The sequence below is a fragment of the Hyperolius riggenbachi genome, chromosome 8 (assembly GCF_040937935.1).
Source record: "Hyperolius riggenbachi isolate aHypRig1 chromosome 8, aHypRig1.pri, whole genome shotgun sequence".
NCBI lineage: Eukaryota > Metazoa > Chordata > Amphibia > Anura > Hyperoliidae > Hyperolius > Hyperolius riggenbachi.
In genome coordinates this window covers 286,167,715-286,183,033 of record NC_090653.1, presented here as the reverse complement: position 1 = coordinate 286,183,033, position 15,319 = coordinate 286,167,715, and the positions used below count along the sequence as shown (strand labels likewise).

General features: G+C 46.3%; 1 protein-coding gene across 1 annotated transcript in view; it reads right to left on the bottom strand.

Moving 5' to 3' along the window:
• The window catches only part of CCDC187 (coiled-coil domain containing 187), a 136,367-nt gene that overhangs the window by 58,141 nt on the left and 62,907 nt on the right, over nt 1-15,319 (bottom strand). Inside the window, exons 11-13 of the mRNA XM_068248019.1 lie at nt 11,602-11,699; nt 9,649-9,762; nt 4,177-4,283 (exon numbers count right to left, since the gene is read on the bottom strand). Coding sequence (XP_068104120.1) covers nt 4,177-4,283; nt 9,649-9,762; nt 11,602-11,699 — 319 coding nt within the window. The remainder of the gene's footprint in view (nt 1-4,176; nt 4,284-9,648; nt 9,763-11,601; nt 11,700-15,319) is intronic.

Here is a 15,319-nt window from a genome sequence, read left to right as displayed (position 1 = left end):
ACAACTTATGCTAAGCAGATGCAGCAGAAGCAAGTAATAGAACAATAAGAGGTGCGGGGTTTAGTTAGGGGTGGGGCTTTAATCAGGGGGAGGGGCTTAATCCAGCAACATGGCGCCCCCAGGACCAAATGGCACTCCAGGCAATGGCCTGTACTGCCTATGCCTAAAGGCGCCCCTGCACGTTAAGCTTCAAATCTCAAATTCAAAATAACAAAAACAAAACAGCACAGAAGGAAAACAACAACATCAGAAATCCCAACTTGCTTTGCACAGCATCAGGGGGAAAAATGCCCGGGCAGATTTCTTCTGTGCAGCTAAAAATTAGGCTTTGGTAAGAAAAGCAAAGTTCTGATGCTGTGAAACTGGTAAAGAAACACCAGGCCTTTCCAGTGCTGCTGAGTACATTTTTAGTCTGGAGGTTCACTTTAACAGTTTCAGCCAATCACTCTGATATCGGACAGCAGCTGCTGAGGGTGTGTGCTGCTCGTTTCTGCAGATCGAGGCATCTGCTGAGATCTGCGTGGCGTCTGTGGGCGGGTTCTGTGACACGATGATATAGTTTCAGGATGCACGTATTTTCTCTATAGGAGACGTGATGAGAGACGGGCAGAATGATTCTAATGACTCCAGTCCCGGTGACGAGAGTCCAGGAGAACAATTACCCCGACATGGAGGATCATTTCTCTCCCACTAATGGAGACAAGTGTTCGCTAAAAGCCCGTGAGATCTGCCAGCCGCCTGCGCGCTGCCGTGTAGAGAAAGTGCTCCGCCAGCAGATTCTGACAATCGGGTGACCAAGCTTTGTTTCTGAAGTCCCCAAAGTGTTATTAAAGCAAACCGGAACCTAAATATATCTATGAGATAATGAATTGTATGTGTAGTACAGCTAAGAAATAGAACATTAGTAGCAAAGATATGCGTCTCATATTGTTTTCCAGTACAGAAAGAGTTAGGAAACTTCAGTTGTTAACTATGCAAAAGAGCTTCTCTGAGCTCTTCCACCCACTGGGTCAATACAGTCCTGTTTTCTGAAGCACTTAAAGCGACCCTGAGAAGAGGCGGAATAAAAGTTTTATACGTACCTGGGGCTTCCTCCAGCCCCCTCCGCACAGATCGCTCCCTCGCTGCAAGCTAAAGCCTCCTAGATTCTTCCGTAACAACCCCGTTCTATGCAACCAGTCGGCCGTACTGCGCATGCGCGGCCCAGCCGTGAGCACCCGCCCCTCTCCCAACACCGGCAGCGCCCAGCCAAATGAGCAAGATTGCCCCTGACTGGCTGCGGAGAATGAGTTACTACTGAAGAATCTAGGGGCCTTCATACCACGGCGAGGAAGCGATCTGCGCGGAGGGGACTGGAGGAAGCCCCAGGTACGTATAAAACTTTTATGCCCTCTCGACTCTACACTTTACACAGCCAAGAAACAGTGAGAGACAGCTTGAGATAAGGCTTTACTGCAGGAAAGTTCAAAGGGTCATTATTTCTGCTTTGTTTTATAGACAGAGTGTGGTTTCTAAACTGCAAGTATGGCAGAAGGATGCAATATTATTAAAGCTAATGTAACCCCGTTTAAAAAAAAAAAAAAAAAGGCAGATACTCACCTACGGAGAGGGAAGGAGAGGGAAGGCTCGTTCCTAATGAGCCATCCCTCTCCTCTCCCGGTGCCCCCGGTGCTGCGCTGGCTCCTACGTTCGCGTCCCCCACCGAGGGGACTTTCGGAAGTCTTCGGGAGCCGAGTCCTCTCGAAGACTGGCGGCTCCATACTGCGCACGTGCGAGTGCGTCACTGAGGCCGCAAACACACCTGACATTTCGTTTCCACCACTGTTGTCACATTTCCATCTGTTGGCACATGATTTTCCACTTTTGTTTGCATCTTTCCAGAAGCTGCGGAATACGTTGGGCTCGATTCACAAAAGGGTGCTAAGCAATTAGCACGCCCAAAGCTTTTATTGGTTGCGTGCAAAATTTAGCGCTGCGCGGTGCGTGCGAAACGTCGCACCGGGTGCGACTATAACATCGCACTGGGTGCCCCTAAAACCTTGCACCGGGTGCGCCCGAAACATCGCATATTGCAACGTTTTGGGTGTACCCGGTGCAACGTTTTAGGGGCACCGGCCGGTGTGACGTCATAGTGCGCGCAAACTTTTTGCACGCGTATTAGCGCGCGCAAAGTCTCTTTAGGCGTGCTAAGGGGCTTTTTACAGGCGTGCTAACACTTACCACCATTTTGCTAATCAAACCCATTGTAATTACAAAGATGCACATTGTGTGGAAAAAAGCAGAATGGTGTTTCATTTAAAATCGCGGAGAAAAAAAGCAATTCCCGAGTGGGTCATTGAGTAGAATGAGCAGTGCGCATTTTGCTGTATGCAGGAAAACGCGCAAATAATCTATGAGTGTATTTCCTGCCTGACTATTATGAAAGAATCTACCGATAGCCAAACACTGCTTTACCCCATTACCTTGGCCCTCCCGCCATGACGCAAGCCTTGCAGCGATAGAAGCAAGAAATTGTAGATGCTAAACTTTCAGGATTACATGCAAATTTAGTGCAATTTTTTCGCAGCTTGGAATTGGGCCACGCAAACCAACGTCTGGTCAACTTTCTCAGTTCTTAAGCCTGGTACAATTTTGATTGGCCAGTTTTAACCACTTGACTTGAAATGTATTTCATTTTTTTTAGGGAAGATGTATAATAGGGTATTTGGATGTGGTTTTACTTTTTGGCCACAAGATGGAGATACAGAGTTAGTGTGTTCTAAAAATAGAAGCAGAACCAAGTGTTTAGTATTTGTTTATATTTGTGTAAACACAGTGACATAGATACTCTATCTGGTGGTGGTCACCTCCATGTGGCATGAGGGTCTACAGATTTTGAATATGTGTAGATAAACCCTCATACTACATGGAAGTGGTAAAATTGGCCAATGAAAATTGGATGTGTGTATATACCTGAGAAATAATTAGCAGCATAATTTATATTTAATTGTTGCTTCCTCCAGCCCCTTGTTAGCCGTGGGCTCCATCGCCGTTCTCCCGGGTCGCTCCGTTGTCCCCTGGTAAGTTCCGATGAGTTAGCCAGACATGCGGTACTGCGCAGGCATGGTCCGGCCACATGGGCGGCTCCGTCTCGCTCCTGTAGATGGGAGCGTTCTGCGCAGCAGCACACGACTAACGGTTATGTAGAAAAATCAAATGTTTTATCAAAAAATGTTGAACATTTTGATTGTACATCTTCAAGATCCGCAACATCAGATAAATCCCTTTTATTTAAAGAGAAACTCCAACCTAGAATTGAACTTTATCCCAATCAGTAGCTGATACCCACTTTTACATGAGAAATATAATGATTTTCACAAACAGACCATCAGGGGGCGTTGTGTGACTGATTTCGTGCTGAAACCCCTCCCACAAGAAGCTCTGAGTACCGCGGTACTCTGGGCAGACTGCCACAATGTAACAATGTTCACAGACAGGAAATGGCTGTTTACAGCTGTCTGTAACAGCTAGGAGCAGCTACATAACCTGCCCACAGTAACAATGTCACCATGTAATAAATGTCAGAATGTGAATCTGGGAGAGGAAAGATTTTACAATGAGCAAACACTGACTAAATCATACATAATTATGGTAAAAAAATGAAGCACTTTTTTTTACTACATTATTTTCACTGGAGTTCCTCTTTAACAGATGACGCACAGGCGTTTCGGACCCACAGTGTGGGTCTATGAAGATTTGACAAAAGGACTGTGGAAGTCCGAAACGCCTGTGCATCATCTGTTGTGACCCACGCTATTTTTATCATGTTTTAACTTTAAATAAAGTGATTTATCTGATGGTGCGGATCTTGAAGATGTGCTGCTGATTGCTCTTTGCTCCAGAGTGGATCTCTGCACGTCACATTTAAACATTGGTGCATGAACATTTCTACCAATAGAACATTTTGATTGTATCGTGTGTAGCCACCTTAAAGGACAACGGAAGCCAGAAGGATATGGAGGCTGCCATATTTATTTCCTGTTAAACAATGCCAGGTGCCTGGCAGCCCTGCTGATCTATTTGGCTGCAGTAGTGTCTGAATCACACACCTGAAACAAGCATGCAGATCACAAGAAAGATCAGCTGTTTTAATTGTTGGTCGGTGGTAATAATAACACGTCAGAGAGTTGTCCCCACCTCTGTCCAGACGTCTCGGATTTACTCCTCTGTGTATGGTCTGGTACGCAGCCATTTTCAATGTTTTTTGGACTCATTTTCGGAGACCTCAGCTTCATTGGTAATTTCTGAAAAAATAAATAAATCACTGCATGAGATTTACCTTTTAATTACAATATCTTTTCCGTCCTGTCCGATTGATACTTTTGATCGATCTGACATTTTGGGGAATCGATCCCCAGCAGATAAATAGAATCTGCAGGGAGTCGAATGGGAAAATCGATGAGTGTGTGGGCAACTTCGTCTGCAGCAAGGTCATTTTGGGTGGGGAACAAGTAATTAATGCATGTTTATGAATATCCTTGCTATAAACATTCGAGGAAAATCCCAATACATCCCGATTAACGGTCTTTCGCTACATTTTGTACTCAACAAATAAAGTGATATTCGTAGTAAGGATTGATTGGTCATCCCATAACGCCCTGGGCAGAACAGCAGCCAATCAGCAGCAGGAACCATGGCTATGGTGTCAGGCAGGCCAGATGGTTCATCCTTATTGTGTTTTGTGGCTCAGTATGTCCAACCCCTGCATCCCACGCCACCGCAGGCCTGCAGGAACAGGGCTTTGTGAGCTTGGGTCCAGTGACAAGGATTAGGATGAGGTGGTGGCAAGTCAACCAACGCTGGTTGAAACCAAGGACCAGCAGAGCACCATGCATGAGAAGAAGGATGAGGATGAGGAGGAGGCAGCAACATCCTGAGGGTAGAGTGTCCAACTAGAACAGCACCTCTGCCATTCGGCCATTCCTCAGCGTCCCACCTTGTGACAAAACTATCCTCCTCTTCCTCCCTCCATGTTACCTCCACACAAGTATCCTCTACTGCCTGCCTAACCCCTGTCCTCCGTGTCTGCCCCCATACCCTCTCGAGAAAGACTGATTTGTGTTTAGGACAACCCCCTCTGGGCCTTCTACCTCTTCTCCAAGTCCAGAGGCTTCACTAGGGTTGGGGTGAACCCGACCGGTGCAGAAATTCATGGTGTCATTCCTCTTTTACCCCATGAACCTCCAACCTCACCAGGCTAAACACAACCAATAATACTTATTTTGTAGTAACATTACTTGTTACTGACATTTGTTGAGAATGGGGTTGGGAAGGGATTATACTGAACCCAGGGGCGTAGCAATAGGCCCTGCAGCCCCTGGGGCCCGCTCAGAGTTTTGTGGGTGCTGGAGGGGTGGCAGCATGAGGGGAAAGCCTTGCCCAAGGTCGGCGGGGAGAGGGGTAGTTCCCCCCTCTCCCTCACCTCGGGGCTCTCCCCTCTGTGCTCCCCTCCAGCTCGTAAGTGTGTGGGGCTGTGGTGGGCAGCGAGCGGCGGGCAGATACATACCTGCTTCCGTGCGTTCCATCGGAGACTTCTCGCTCTAGCGGCTGACGTCACTTCCGGAAGTGACGTCAGCCGCTAGAGCGAGAAGTCTGCGATGGAACGCACGGAAGCAGGTATGTATCTGCCCGCCGCTGCCCACCACAGCCCCACACACTTACGAGCTGGAGGGGAGCACAGAGGGGAGAGCCCCGAGGTGAGGGAGAGGGGGGAACTACCCCTCTCCCCGCCAACCTTGGGCAAGGCTTTCCCCTCATGCTGCCACCCCTCCAGCACCCACAAAACTCCGAGCGGGCCCCAGGGGGGGGGGGGGGGGGGGGCGCGCTCTGAAAATCTGCAGGGGGGCCCGGTGGGGCCTAGTTACGCCCCTGACTGAACCTATTTGCTATAGGAGGAGAGAGGAGTTGGGGATTGTTATACTGGTCACACTTTGCTATAGGGGGTGGACTGGGGGAGGCGTACCAGGCTGGGCACACTTGATATTGGGGGTGGGTGGTTGGATGGGCCACCTTTGCTAAGGGGTGAATAGGGGGATGTCAAGGTGATCACTACGTGGCTCTGGTGGCCTCTGAACTCAGTTATCAGCTCAACAGCTCAACATTCAAAAACTCCCCCATCTCACCTGCATTCAGTCTGTTTATTAAGATGCTGACAGCCTGTTTGCTTATAGCTAAGATAGGAGGTCAATTTTGACCACTGGTCAGTTTTGAGCATCTGAACTCAAAGTGTATCTGTAACTCTTAGGGCCCGTTTCCACTATCGCGGAAATCGCCGCGATTCCGCAGTTTCCCCGCACATGAATCGCAAGGGGAAACTCATAGGGGAGAATGGTGCCGCCGGCCGAATCACTTGCGGTAGCGATTCGGCCGGAACCCCCCACAGAATTTGCGGCGGAGGCTGCGGTTCCCATAGCCGTGCATGGTACGGCTCATGGGATTCGCCTGCGATCCCGCTCAGTGCCGGCGTGCGTCTCGCAGACGCACGCCGCACAAGTGGAAACGAGGCCTAAGTGTAAAGAAAATACAACGCCCAGAATTAGACCAGAAAGAAACATCTACCATCATGCTCATTCCTCCTCAGCTGACATCATCCAGTTTGTTTTTCAGGTACACTCCCAACTTCATCTCTCGATTGTCTATCTGATTGCAATATCTGTCTGTATATGGTACGCTCCCAACTTCATCTCTCGACTGTCTATCTGATTGCAATATTATATGTCTGTTTATAACATACCATGCCCTGCTATCTGACTATGGGACAGATGCGTAGAAGCGCAGTTGTGCGCGAAACGGCTGTCAGGCATCCTGTACCCAGCACTCACCAATATCCACAGCACCTCCTCACTCATCCTGGTATGTGTACCTAATTTTTATGCAACTTTGGTTTTGAGCACCGACTTTTTGCTACAATAAATGAAGCCACTGCAGCAGTGCCAACTTTCTTTTTGTTCTCTCTCAAATTTTTTGACCTCTGTATCTGCATTGCATAGTGGTAATCCTTAAAGTGGACCTCGGGAGTAAATACTAAAACCTGTCAGCCTGCTAGTAATACAAAGTTATATTTACCCGAGAAGCCTTGTCCTGCGATGCCGTCCCGAAGTCCCCACATCACCCAACTTCCGGTGCCTGGCCCCGCCTCCTCTCTCTCCTGTAGTAAATAGCTTGGCGTTTTTCTCCGGGGAGAGGGGGAGGCGTGGCCAGGCGCTGGAAGTTGGGTGATGTGGGGACTTTGGGACGGCATCGCAGGACAAGGCTTCTCGGGTAAATATAACTTTGTATTACTAGCAGGCTGACAGGTTTTAGTATTTACTCTGGAGGTCCTCTTTAACCTCCCTGGCCGTAATCCTGAATGTAGTTCGGGCTAGCCGCCGGGAGCTCTATGCAGAGTATAGCGCGCAGCGTATGTTTTAACTCACCTCAGGGGGGATCCAGGCGTCGGTAGCCGTTCTCCTTCCTGTCCTCCGAGGCTCTGAATCACTCCGGTGAGATTGCTGTCAGTGATCTCACTACAGAGTTACAGCACCACCCGGAGGGCGGAGGGAAAATTGCAGGGCTGCAGCCCAGGGAGGGGAGTCAGAGCAGGGGCTGCTGCAGAGACTCTGGCGGCATGATTTTTTTCCAGCATGATTTTAGCATCTGAAACGTTTTAAAAAGACCCCAAAATCCGTAAATAATCATACCGCCAGGCAGGGTTTGTCCTGACTCTAAGGCCTAGTGCACACCAGAGCGGTTCTGCTGCGGTTTGCGATCCACTTGCGGGTGCGGATCCGCTAGGGTAATGTATTTCAATGGGGTGGTGCACACCAGAGCGGGAGGCGTTTTGCAGAAACGCATACTCCCGGCCTGCTGCAGATTTTGGATTGCGGAGGCGTTTCTGCCTCCAATGTTAAGTATAGGAAAAACGCAAACCGCTCTGAAAAACGGCACTTCAGAGCGGTTTGCCAGGCGGTTTTTGTTACAGTAGCTGTTCAGTAACAGCTTTACTGTAACAATACATGAAATCTACTACACCAAAAACGCTTCACAAAACCGCAAAATGCTAGCTGAAACGCTACAGAAAAATAAGAAAAAGCGTTTCAAAATCTGCTAGCATTTTGCGGATTTGCTAGCGGTTTTTGGTGTGCTCCAGGCCTAACTGTGTCCTGACTCTATTACACCTCCCTGACACTGAAGCTGTGCTTGGTAGGTTTTGGGGCTCCATATCAATAGAGTGCTGGGGGCCCCATGTAAAACTCGCACTGGGGCCCCAAGCTCCTTAGTTATGCCACTGCCCACCAGGACCATCAGACACCAAAACTCCTTCTTCCCCCAAGTTGTCCAGCTCCACAACCTAGCACCCCCCCCCCCCCCCCCCTTCCTTGATCTAGCGTCTGTGCCAAAAATAATCCCATAGCTTCCTCTTTGGGAGTCCCGTCCCTCTGTCCCTCTTTCCTCCTCATTTGTCCCTCTTTCAGGACTTTTTCCCTCTTTCTATGTAAATATATATATTTCTCTACTAAAAAATGTGTATGATTGATTCTAAACTTTATTCCCATCCTTTAAATTGTCTGGATAGTGTACTGGTTAAGGGCTCTGCCTTTGACATGGGAGACCAGGGTTCAAATCCTGGCTAGGTCAAGTATCTATTCAGTAAGGAGTTCAAGGCAAGACTCCCTAACACTGCAGGGTGGCCTCTTGAGCGCGTCCCAGTGGCTGCAGCTCTTGAGCGCTTTGAGTCCGACAGGAGAAAAGCGCTATACAAATGTTCGGGTTATTATTATTATTATTATTATATATTACTAATTTTAAAATGTTAATATAAAGGAAAATGAACCAGGATAGAAAGTACCAGTGTGGTTTGAATTATAAAACAACATAGTTTTCTTATGAAATCTTTATGGTATGCCTGATTAGGGGCGTGTCAGGGACGTGATCAGGGGTGTGGCAGGGGCATGGCTTAAGAGTCCCTCTTTCTCTTCTCAAAAAGTTGAGAGGTATGCAGTCGGGTCCACTCTACTGCGCAGGCACAAGTCTCTTGCACCTGCGTAGTAGAGCGGATCTGACAGAGATCGGCTATTTCCGAGCAGAGAGCCGCAACAGCGCCCCCACTGGAGCCGGGAAAGGTAAATATTGCACAGCCTGACAAATTGTCGCCTGTGCGTTCCGGGGCTGCAGCGAGACCGACGTGGGACACAGGAGGACGGGGGAAGCCTCAATAGGATCCAGAGGCTTCCCCACCCGAGGTGAGTACTCCCCAGGGGGACTTTTTTTCATTACAGAGCCTCTTTAAATCACATCTGAAGCGAGAGGGATACAGAGGCTGCCATATTTATTTCCTTTTAAGCAATACCAGTTACCTGGCAGTCCTGCTGATGCTCTGCCTCTAATACTTTTAGCCACAGCCACTGAACAAGCATACAAATCAGGTGCTCTGACTGAAGTGTGACTGGATTAGCAGCATGCTTGTTTCAGGTGTGTGATTCAGACACTACTGCAGTCAGAAATCAGCAGGACTGCCAGGCAACTGGTATTGTTTAACAGGAAGTAAATATGGCCGCCTCCATTTATTTCCCTCTCATTCATTGGTTGTTAAGAGACGATGCTTTAGGCCAAAGTGATAGCATAAATTACCTGCACATTGTTACGCCTGACCATTTCCTCCAGACACCTCTCCGCCTCTCTGGCCTCAATCTCCGCCCTCACCCTGAGAGCCGCCAAATCCTTCTCCTGCTGCTCCATCTGGGCCTGCATGGGTGAGAATATGAGATCATTGTACAGCATTAGATCTCCCAACTTTCTGAGATGAGAAATGACACTTAAGCCACACCCTAACCACGCCCCTGGCACACCCCTAGGTAGGCATACTATAAAGATTTCATAAGAAAAATATGTTGTTTTATAATTCAAACCACAATGGTCTTTTCTATTCTGGGTCATTTTCCTTCATATTAGCATTTGAAAATAAGAAATATACACATTTAAAGGAGGTTTAGAGCCAATTCAACACATATTTCAGTAGAACAATAGCTATATTTCTATTGATCAGTGCATCAATCCTGAAAGAGGGACAGATGGGGAAGAAAGAGGGACTTGCTTCCCAAAGAGGGACCGTTCCATTAAAAATAGGGACATATGGGCGCCAAGCATCATTATACAGTGGGGTGCGAAAGTTTGGGCAACCTTGTTAATTGTCATGATTTTCCTGTATAAATCGTTGGTTGTTACGATAAAAAATGTCAATTAAATATATCCTACAGGAGACACACACAGTGATATTTAAGAAGTTAAATGATTTATAGAAAGTGCACAATAATTGTTTAATTAAAATTAGGCTGGTACATAAATATGGGCACAGTTAGGAACATATTGAGGAAATGGAAGACCAAAGTCTCAGTTCAAGTTAAGGCTCGAAGTGACGAATAGTGAGAACAGTCAGAGTCAACCCACAGCCCAGCACCAAAGACCTACAACATCATCTTACTGCAGATGGCGTCACTGTGCATCGTTCAACCATTTGGCGCACTTTACACAAGGAGAGTCTGTATGTGAGAGTGATGCAGAGGAAGCCTTTTCTCCGCCCCCAGCACAAACAGAGCCGCTTGAGGTATGCTAAAGCACATTTGGACAAGCCAGCTTTATTTTGGAATAAGGTGCTGTGGACTGATTAAAGGATACCCAAAGTGACATGTGACATGATGAAATAGACATGGGTATGTACAATGCCTAGCACACTAATAACTAGGCTGTGTTCCTTTTTTCTTTCTCTGCTTGAAAGAGTTAAATATCAGGTATGTAAGTAGTCTTAGGGTTAGGCACCTCCAGGGGGGTAGTTAGGGTTAGGCACCACCAGGGGGGGTTAGGGGTTAGGGATAGGTACAGAGAGGGCTCTGTGTGTTAACGCTAAATAACGATAAGGCTTTAACGTTAAATAGCGATAAGCGACAAACAGATTAGCGGCAACACCGTGCGGCATTATTCGCAGGCGCAATTTTCAGATGGATCCAGTTTACTATCAGTACAGGCACAGAGTAACAGCTTATACTGTACATACTGGAGGTAGCAGAGATCAGCACACGCTGCAGCTGGTTTACTATAAGTACAGGCACAGAGTAAAAGCTTTTACTGTACATACTGGAGGTAGCAGAGATCAGCACACACTGCAGCTAGTTTACTATGAGTACAGGCACAGAGTAACAGGTTATACTGTACATACTGGAGGTAGCAGAGATCAGCACACACTACTGCTAGTTTTCTATCAGCACAGGCAAAGAGTAACAGCTTATACTGTACATACTGGGGGGAGCAAAGATCAGCACACACTGCAGCTAGTTTACTATCAGTAAAAGCACAGAGTAACAGCTTATACTGTACATACTGGAGGTAGCAGAGATCAGCATACACTGCAGCTAGTTTACTATTAGTACAGGCACAGAGTAACAGCTTATACTGTACATACTGGAGGTAGCAGAGATAAGCACACACTACTGCTAGTTTACGATCAGTACAGGCAAAGAGTAACAGCTTATACTGTACATACTGGAGGTAGCAGAGATCAGCGCACACACAATCAGTCAGAAATGTTACCTTTATTCTGTCTGTTATGTGAATCCGCCTGTGACGCAGGTCCCGGATTTGAGGCCTCTGCCCCTCGCGGTGCGGTGTTAGGTTCTTGCCCTTCTTGTCTGCAAGCAGTAACACAAACTATGAGCACTTTAATGACCCGTGGAACAAGTAAAACCCTCCACTTTTAAGTTACATGTATTCCAATAGTACAGATTGAGAGGTGCAGACTGTGGCCGAGGTGGGCGTTACACCCCACGGTGGCAACACTGAGCGGCTGTTGGGTGGGTGGGATAAAGTGGGGAGCAATGTCCTTGTTCAGGACAGTTGCTTAGAGATCTGATGTGTTGGATCTTCAAGTGACCTTGAGGGACATCAAACGTTAGATTCTTGACCGAGACCACGTTAAATGTCTGCCTAGGCCGAATTCCATCTAGCTTTTCCACAAGGCTTAAAGAGAACCAGAGACGAAGCACCCTCATGTATGTTACCATATATATCAGTAAGAACATTAGAGAAAACAACCTACCCTGCTCTCTGTTTCATCCTCACTGCTAAAAGTGTCAGTTATCAGCTGTGATAAGAATCCCGGACTGAGCATTCAGTCTGGCTTTGCAGGGAATAATTATAGCTGAGTCATTATAGCAGAGCCACAAGGGGTCAGGCTTGGGCTTGAAAAGACACCAGAGAAGACAGACTCAGCTATAATCTTTCCATAGCAAAGCTAGACTGAGTGCTCAGTCGGGGATTCTTATCAGAGGTGATAACAGTCAGATTAAACAGAGAACAATGAAACAAAGAGCAGATTAGGTGTTTACTGTCATGTTACCACTGATTTATAAGGTAAAATACAAGAGGGTGCTTCGTCTCTGGTTCTCTTTAAGTATCACAATCTTCACAAGAAGCTCCCCTCAAGAGATGATATAATGGGTGCCGAATCACTTTGCTGTGTGGTACCACAAGGTCACACCCCTGGGCCATCCCCACAAATAGTTGAAGGTATAGATTCTTACAGTGACCAACCTGGAAATGGGCTGGGCGGAAGAGGACGGGGGAGGGGGAAAGGGATCAGGCACAAGATATAATATTACATAGCAACAGATTAATGTTAAAAAAACATATATAGGGCAGAGAGATATCTGTTGCTGATACAAATCATGTTTAAGCCCATAGGTGGCCATTAACAATACGATTCTTCGGACAATCGATTCTCTGATCCATTTTTCAGATCGATTGCATTAATCTAATAACCCAGTATTAGTATAGTGTTCCTAATAAAGGGAGGCCCTGCCCAGTATTAGTATAGTGTTCCTAATAAAGGGAGACCCTACCCAGTATTAGTATAGTGTTCCTAATAAAGGGAGGCCCTACCCAGTATTAGTATAGTGTTCCTAATAAAGGGAGACCCTACCCAGTATTAGTATAGTGTTCCTAATAAAGGGAGGCCCTACCCAGTATTAGTATAGTGTTCCTAATAAAGGGAGACCCTACCCAGTATTAGTATAGTGTTCCTAATAAAGGGAGACCCTACCCAGTATTAGTATAGTGTTCCTAATAAAGGGAGACCCTACCCAGTATTAGTATAGTGTTCCTAATAAAGGGAGACCCTACCCAGTATTAGTATAGTGTTCCTAATAAAGGGAGACCCTACCCAGTATTAGTATAGTGTTCCTAATAAAGGGAGACCCTACCCAGTATTAGTATAGTGTTCCTAATAAAGGGAGGCCCTACCCAGTATTATTATAGTGTTCCTAATAAAGGGAGACCCTACCCAGTATTAGTATAGTGTTCCTAATAAAGGGAGGCCCTACCCAGTATTATTATAGTGTTCCTAATAAAGGGAGGCCCTGCCCAGTATTAGTATAGTGTTCCTAATAAAGGGAGGCCCTACCCAGTATTAGTATAGTGTTCCTAATAAAGGGAGACCCTACCCAGTATTAGTATAGTGATCCTAATAAAGGGAGGCCCTACCCAGTGTTAGTATAGTGTTCCTAATAAAGGGAGACCCTACCCAGTATTAGTATAGTGTTCCTAATAAAGGGAGGCCCTACCCAGTATTAGTATAGTGTTCCTAATAAAGGGAGGCCCTACCCAGTATTAGTATAGTGTTCCTAATAATGGGAGGCCCTACTCAGTATTAGTATAGTATTCCTAATAAAGGGAGGCTCCGCCTAGTATTAGTATAGTGTTCCTAATAAAGGGAGGCCCTACCCAGTATTAGTATAGTGTTCCTAATAAAGGGAGACCCTGCCCAGTATTAGTATAGTGTTCCTAAAAAAGGGAGACCCTACCCAGTATTAGTATAGTGTTCCTAATAAAGGGAGGCCCTACCCAGTATTAGTATAGTGTTCCTAATAAAGGGAGGCCCTACCCAGTATTAGTATAGTGTTCCTAATAAAGGGAGACCCTGCCCAGTATTAGTATAGTGTTCCTAATAAAGGGAGACCCTGCCCAGTATTAGTATAGTGTTACTAATAAAGGGAGGCCCTGCCCAGAATTAGTATAGTGTTCATAATAAAGGGAGACCCTACCCAGTATTAGTATAGTGCCCTACCCAGTATTAGTATAGTGTTCCTAATAAAGGGAGGCCCTACCCAGTATTAGTATAGTGTTCCTAATAAAGGGAGGCCCTACCCAGTATTAGTATAGTGTTCCTAATAAAGGGAGACCCTGCCCAGTATTAGTATAGTGTTCCTAATAAAGGGAGACCCTGCCCAGTATTAGTATAGTGTTACTAATAAAGGGAGGCCCTGCCCAGAATTAGTATAGTGTTCATAATAAAGGGAGACCCTACCCAGTATTAGTATAGTGTTCCTAATAAAGGGAGACCCTGCCCAGTATTAGTATAGCGTTCCTAATGATTATTACTATTAGTATTCCTAATAAAGGGAGGCCCTGCCCAATATTAGTATAGTGTTCTCAATAAAGGGAGACACTACACAGTATAAGTATAATGTCCCTAATAAAGGGAGACCCTATACCCAGTAGTATAGCGTTCCTAATAAAGGGAGGCCCTACCCAGTATTAGTATAGTGTTCCTAATGAAGGGTTCTCTCTACCCAACCAGAATTAGTATAGTGTTCTTAATAAAGAGAGGCCCTTCCCAGTATTATAAGGCAGTGCTAGCTGTAGGTACAGTTATATACCTTCCTGTTTTGTATCTCGCAGTTTGTGCGGTTGTTTTGTGGGTCTCCATATGTTCGGACACGGCTCAGACAGCAGATGATAAACAGTTTGTTTATTAACCATTTGAGAAATTTATTTACTATTATTCCAGTTGAATAAATTGAGGATTAGAGATTAATTTTTGTTTTTCGCTGTCCGCAGTAAGTAATCAGCTTATGGCTTCTCCTACTTAGCGAATGAGCAGAAATCATATTGTAAACCGCCGTTCGAGATTAAGCGAATACAGCGGCGTTTCCTCTGATGCAGAACGAACGGCCGGAGTTTAGCTCGTAAATGACTTTATAGTTAATAAAGGGGATGAGTGAGAAGCAATTAGCAGCTTTATAACAAATAACAGCCAAGTAATGCAGAATTATCTTTCGGAAATGGACGGGCTTATTTACTAATAAACGGCAAATCGCCATCGGTAACAGACAGACGCCAATCGGAAGCCAGCTCTTCACTTTGTGGGTGGCAATAAGCTGGCGAATGGCGTAATGTGGCAAAGGGTAGCACGCCTTGGGCCTCATTCACTCAATCGTCGCTAGAGTTCGCCATTCGCCTGCAAAGCAAACAT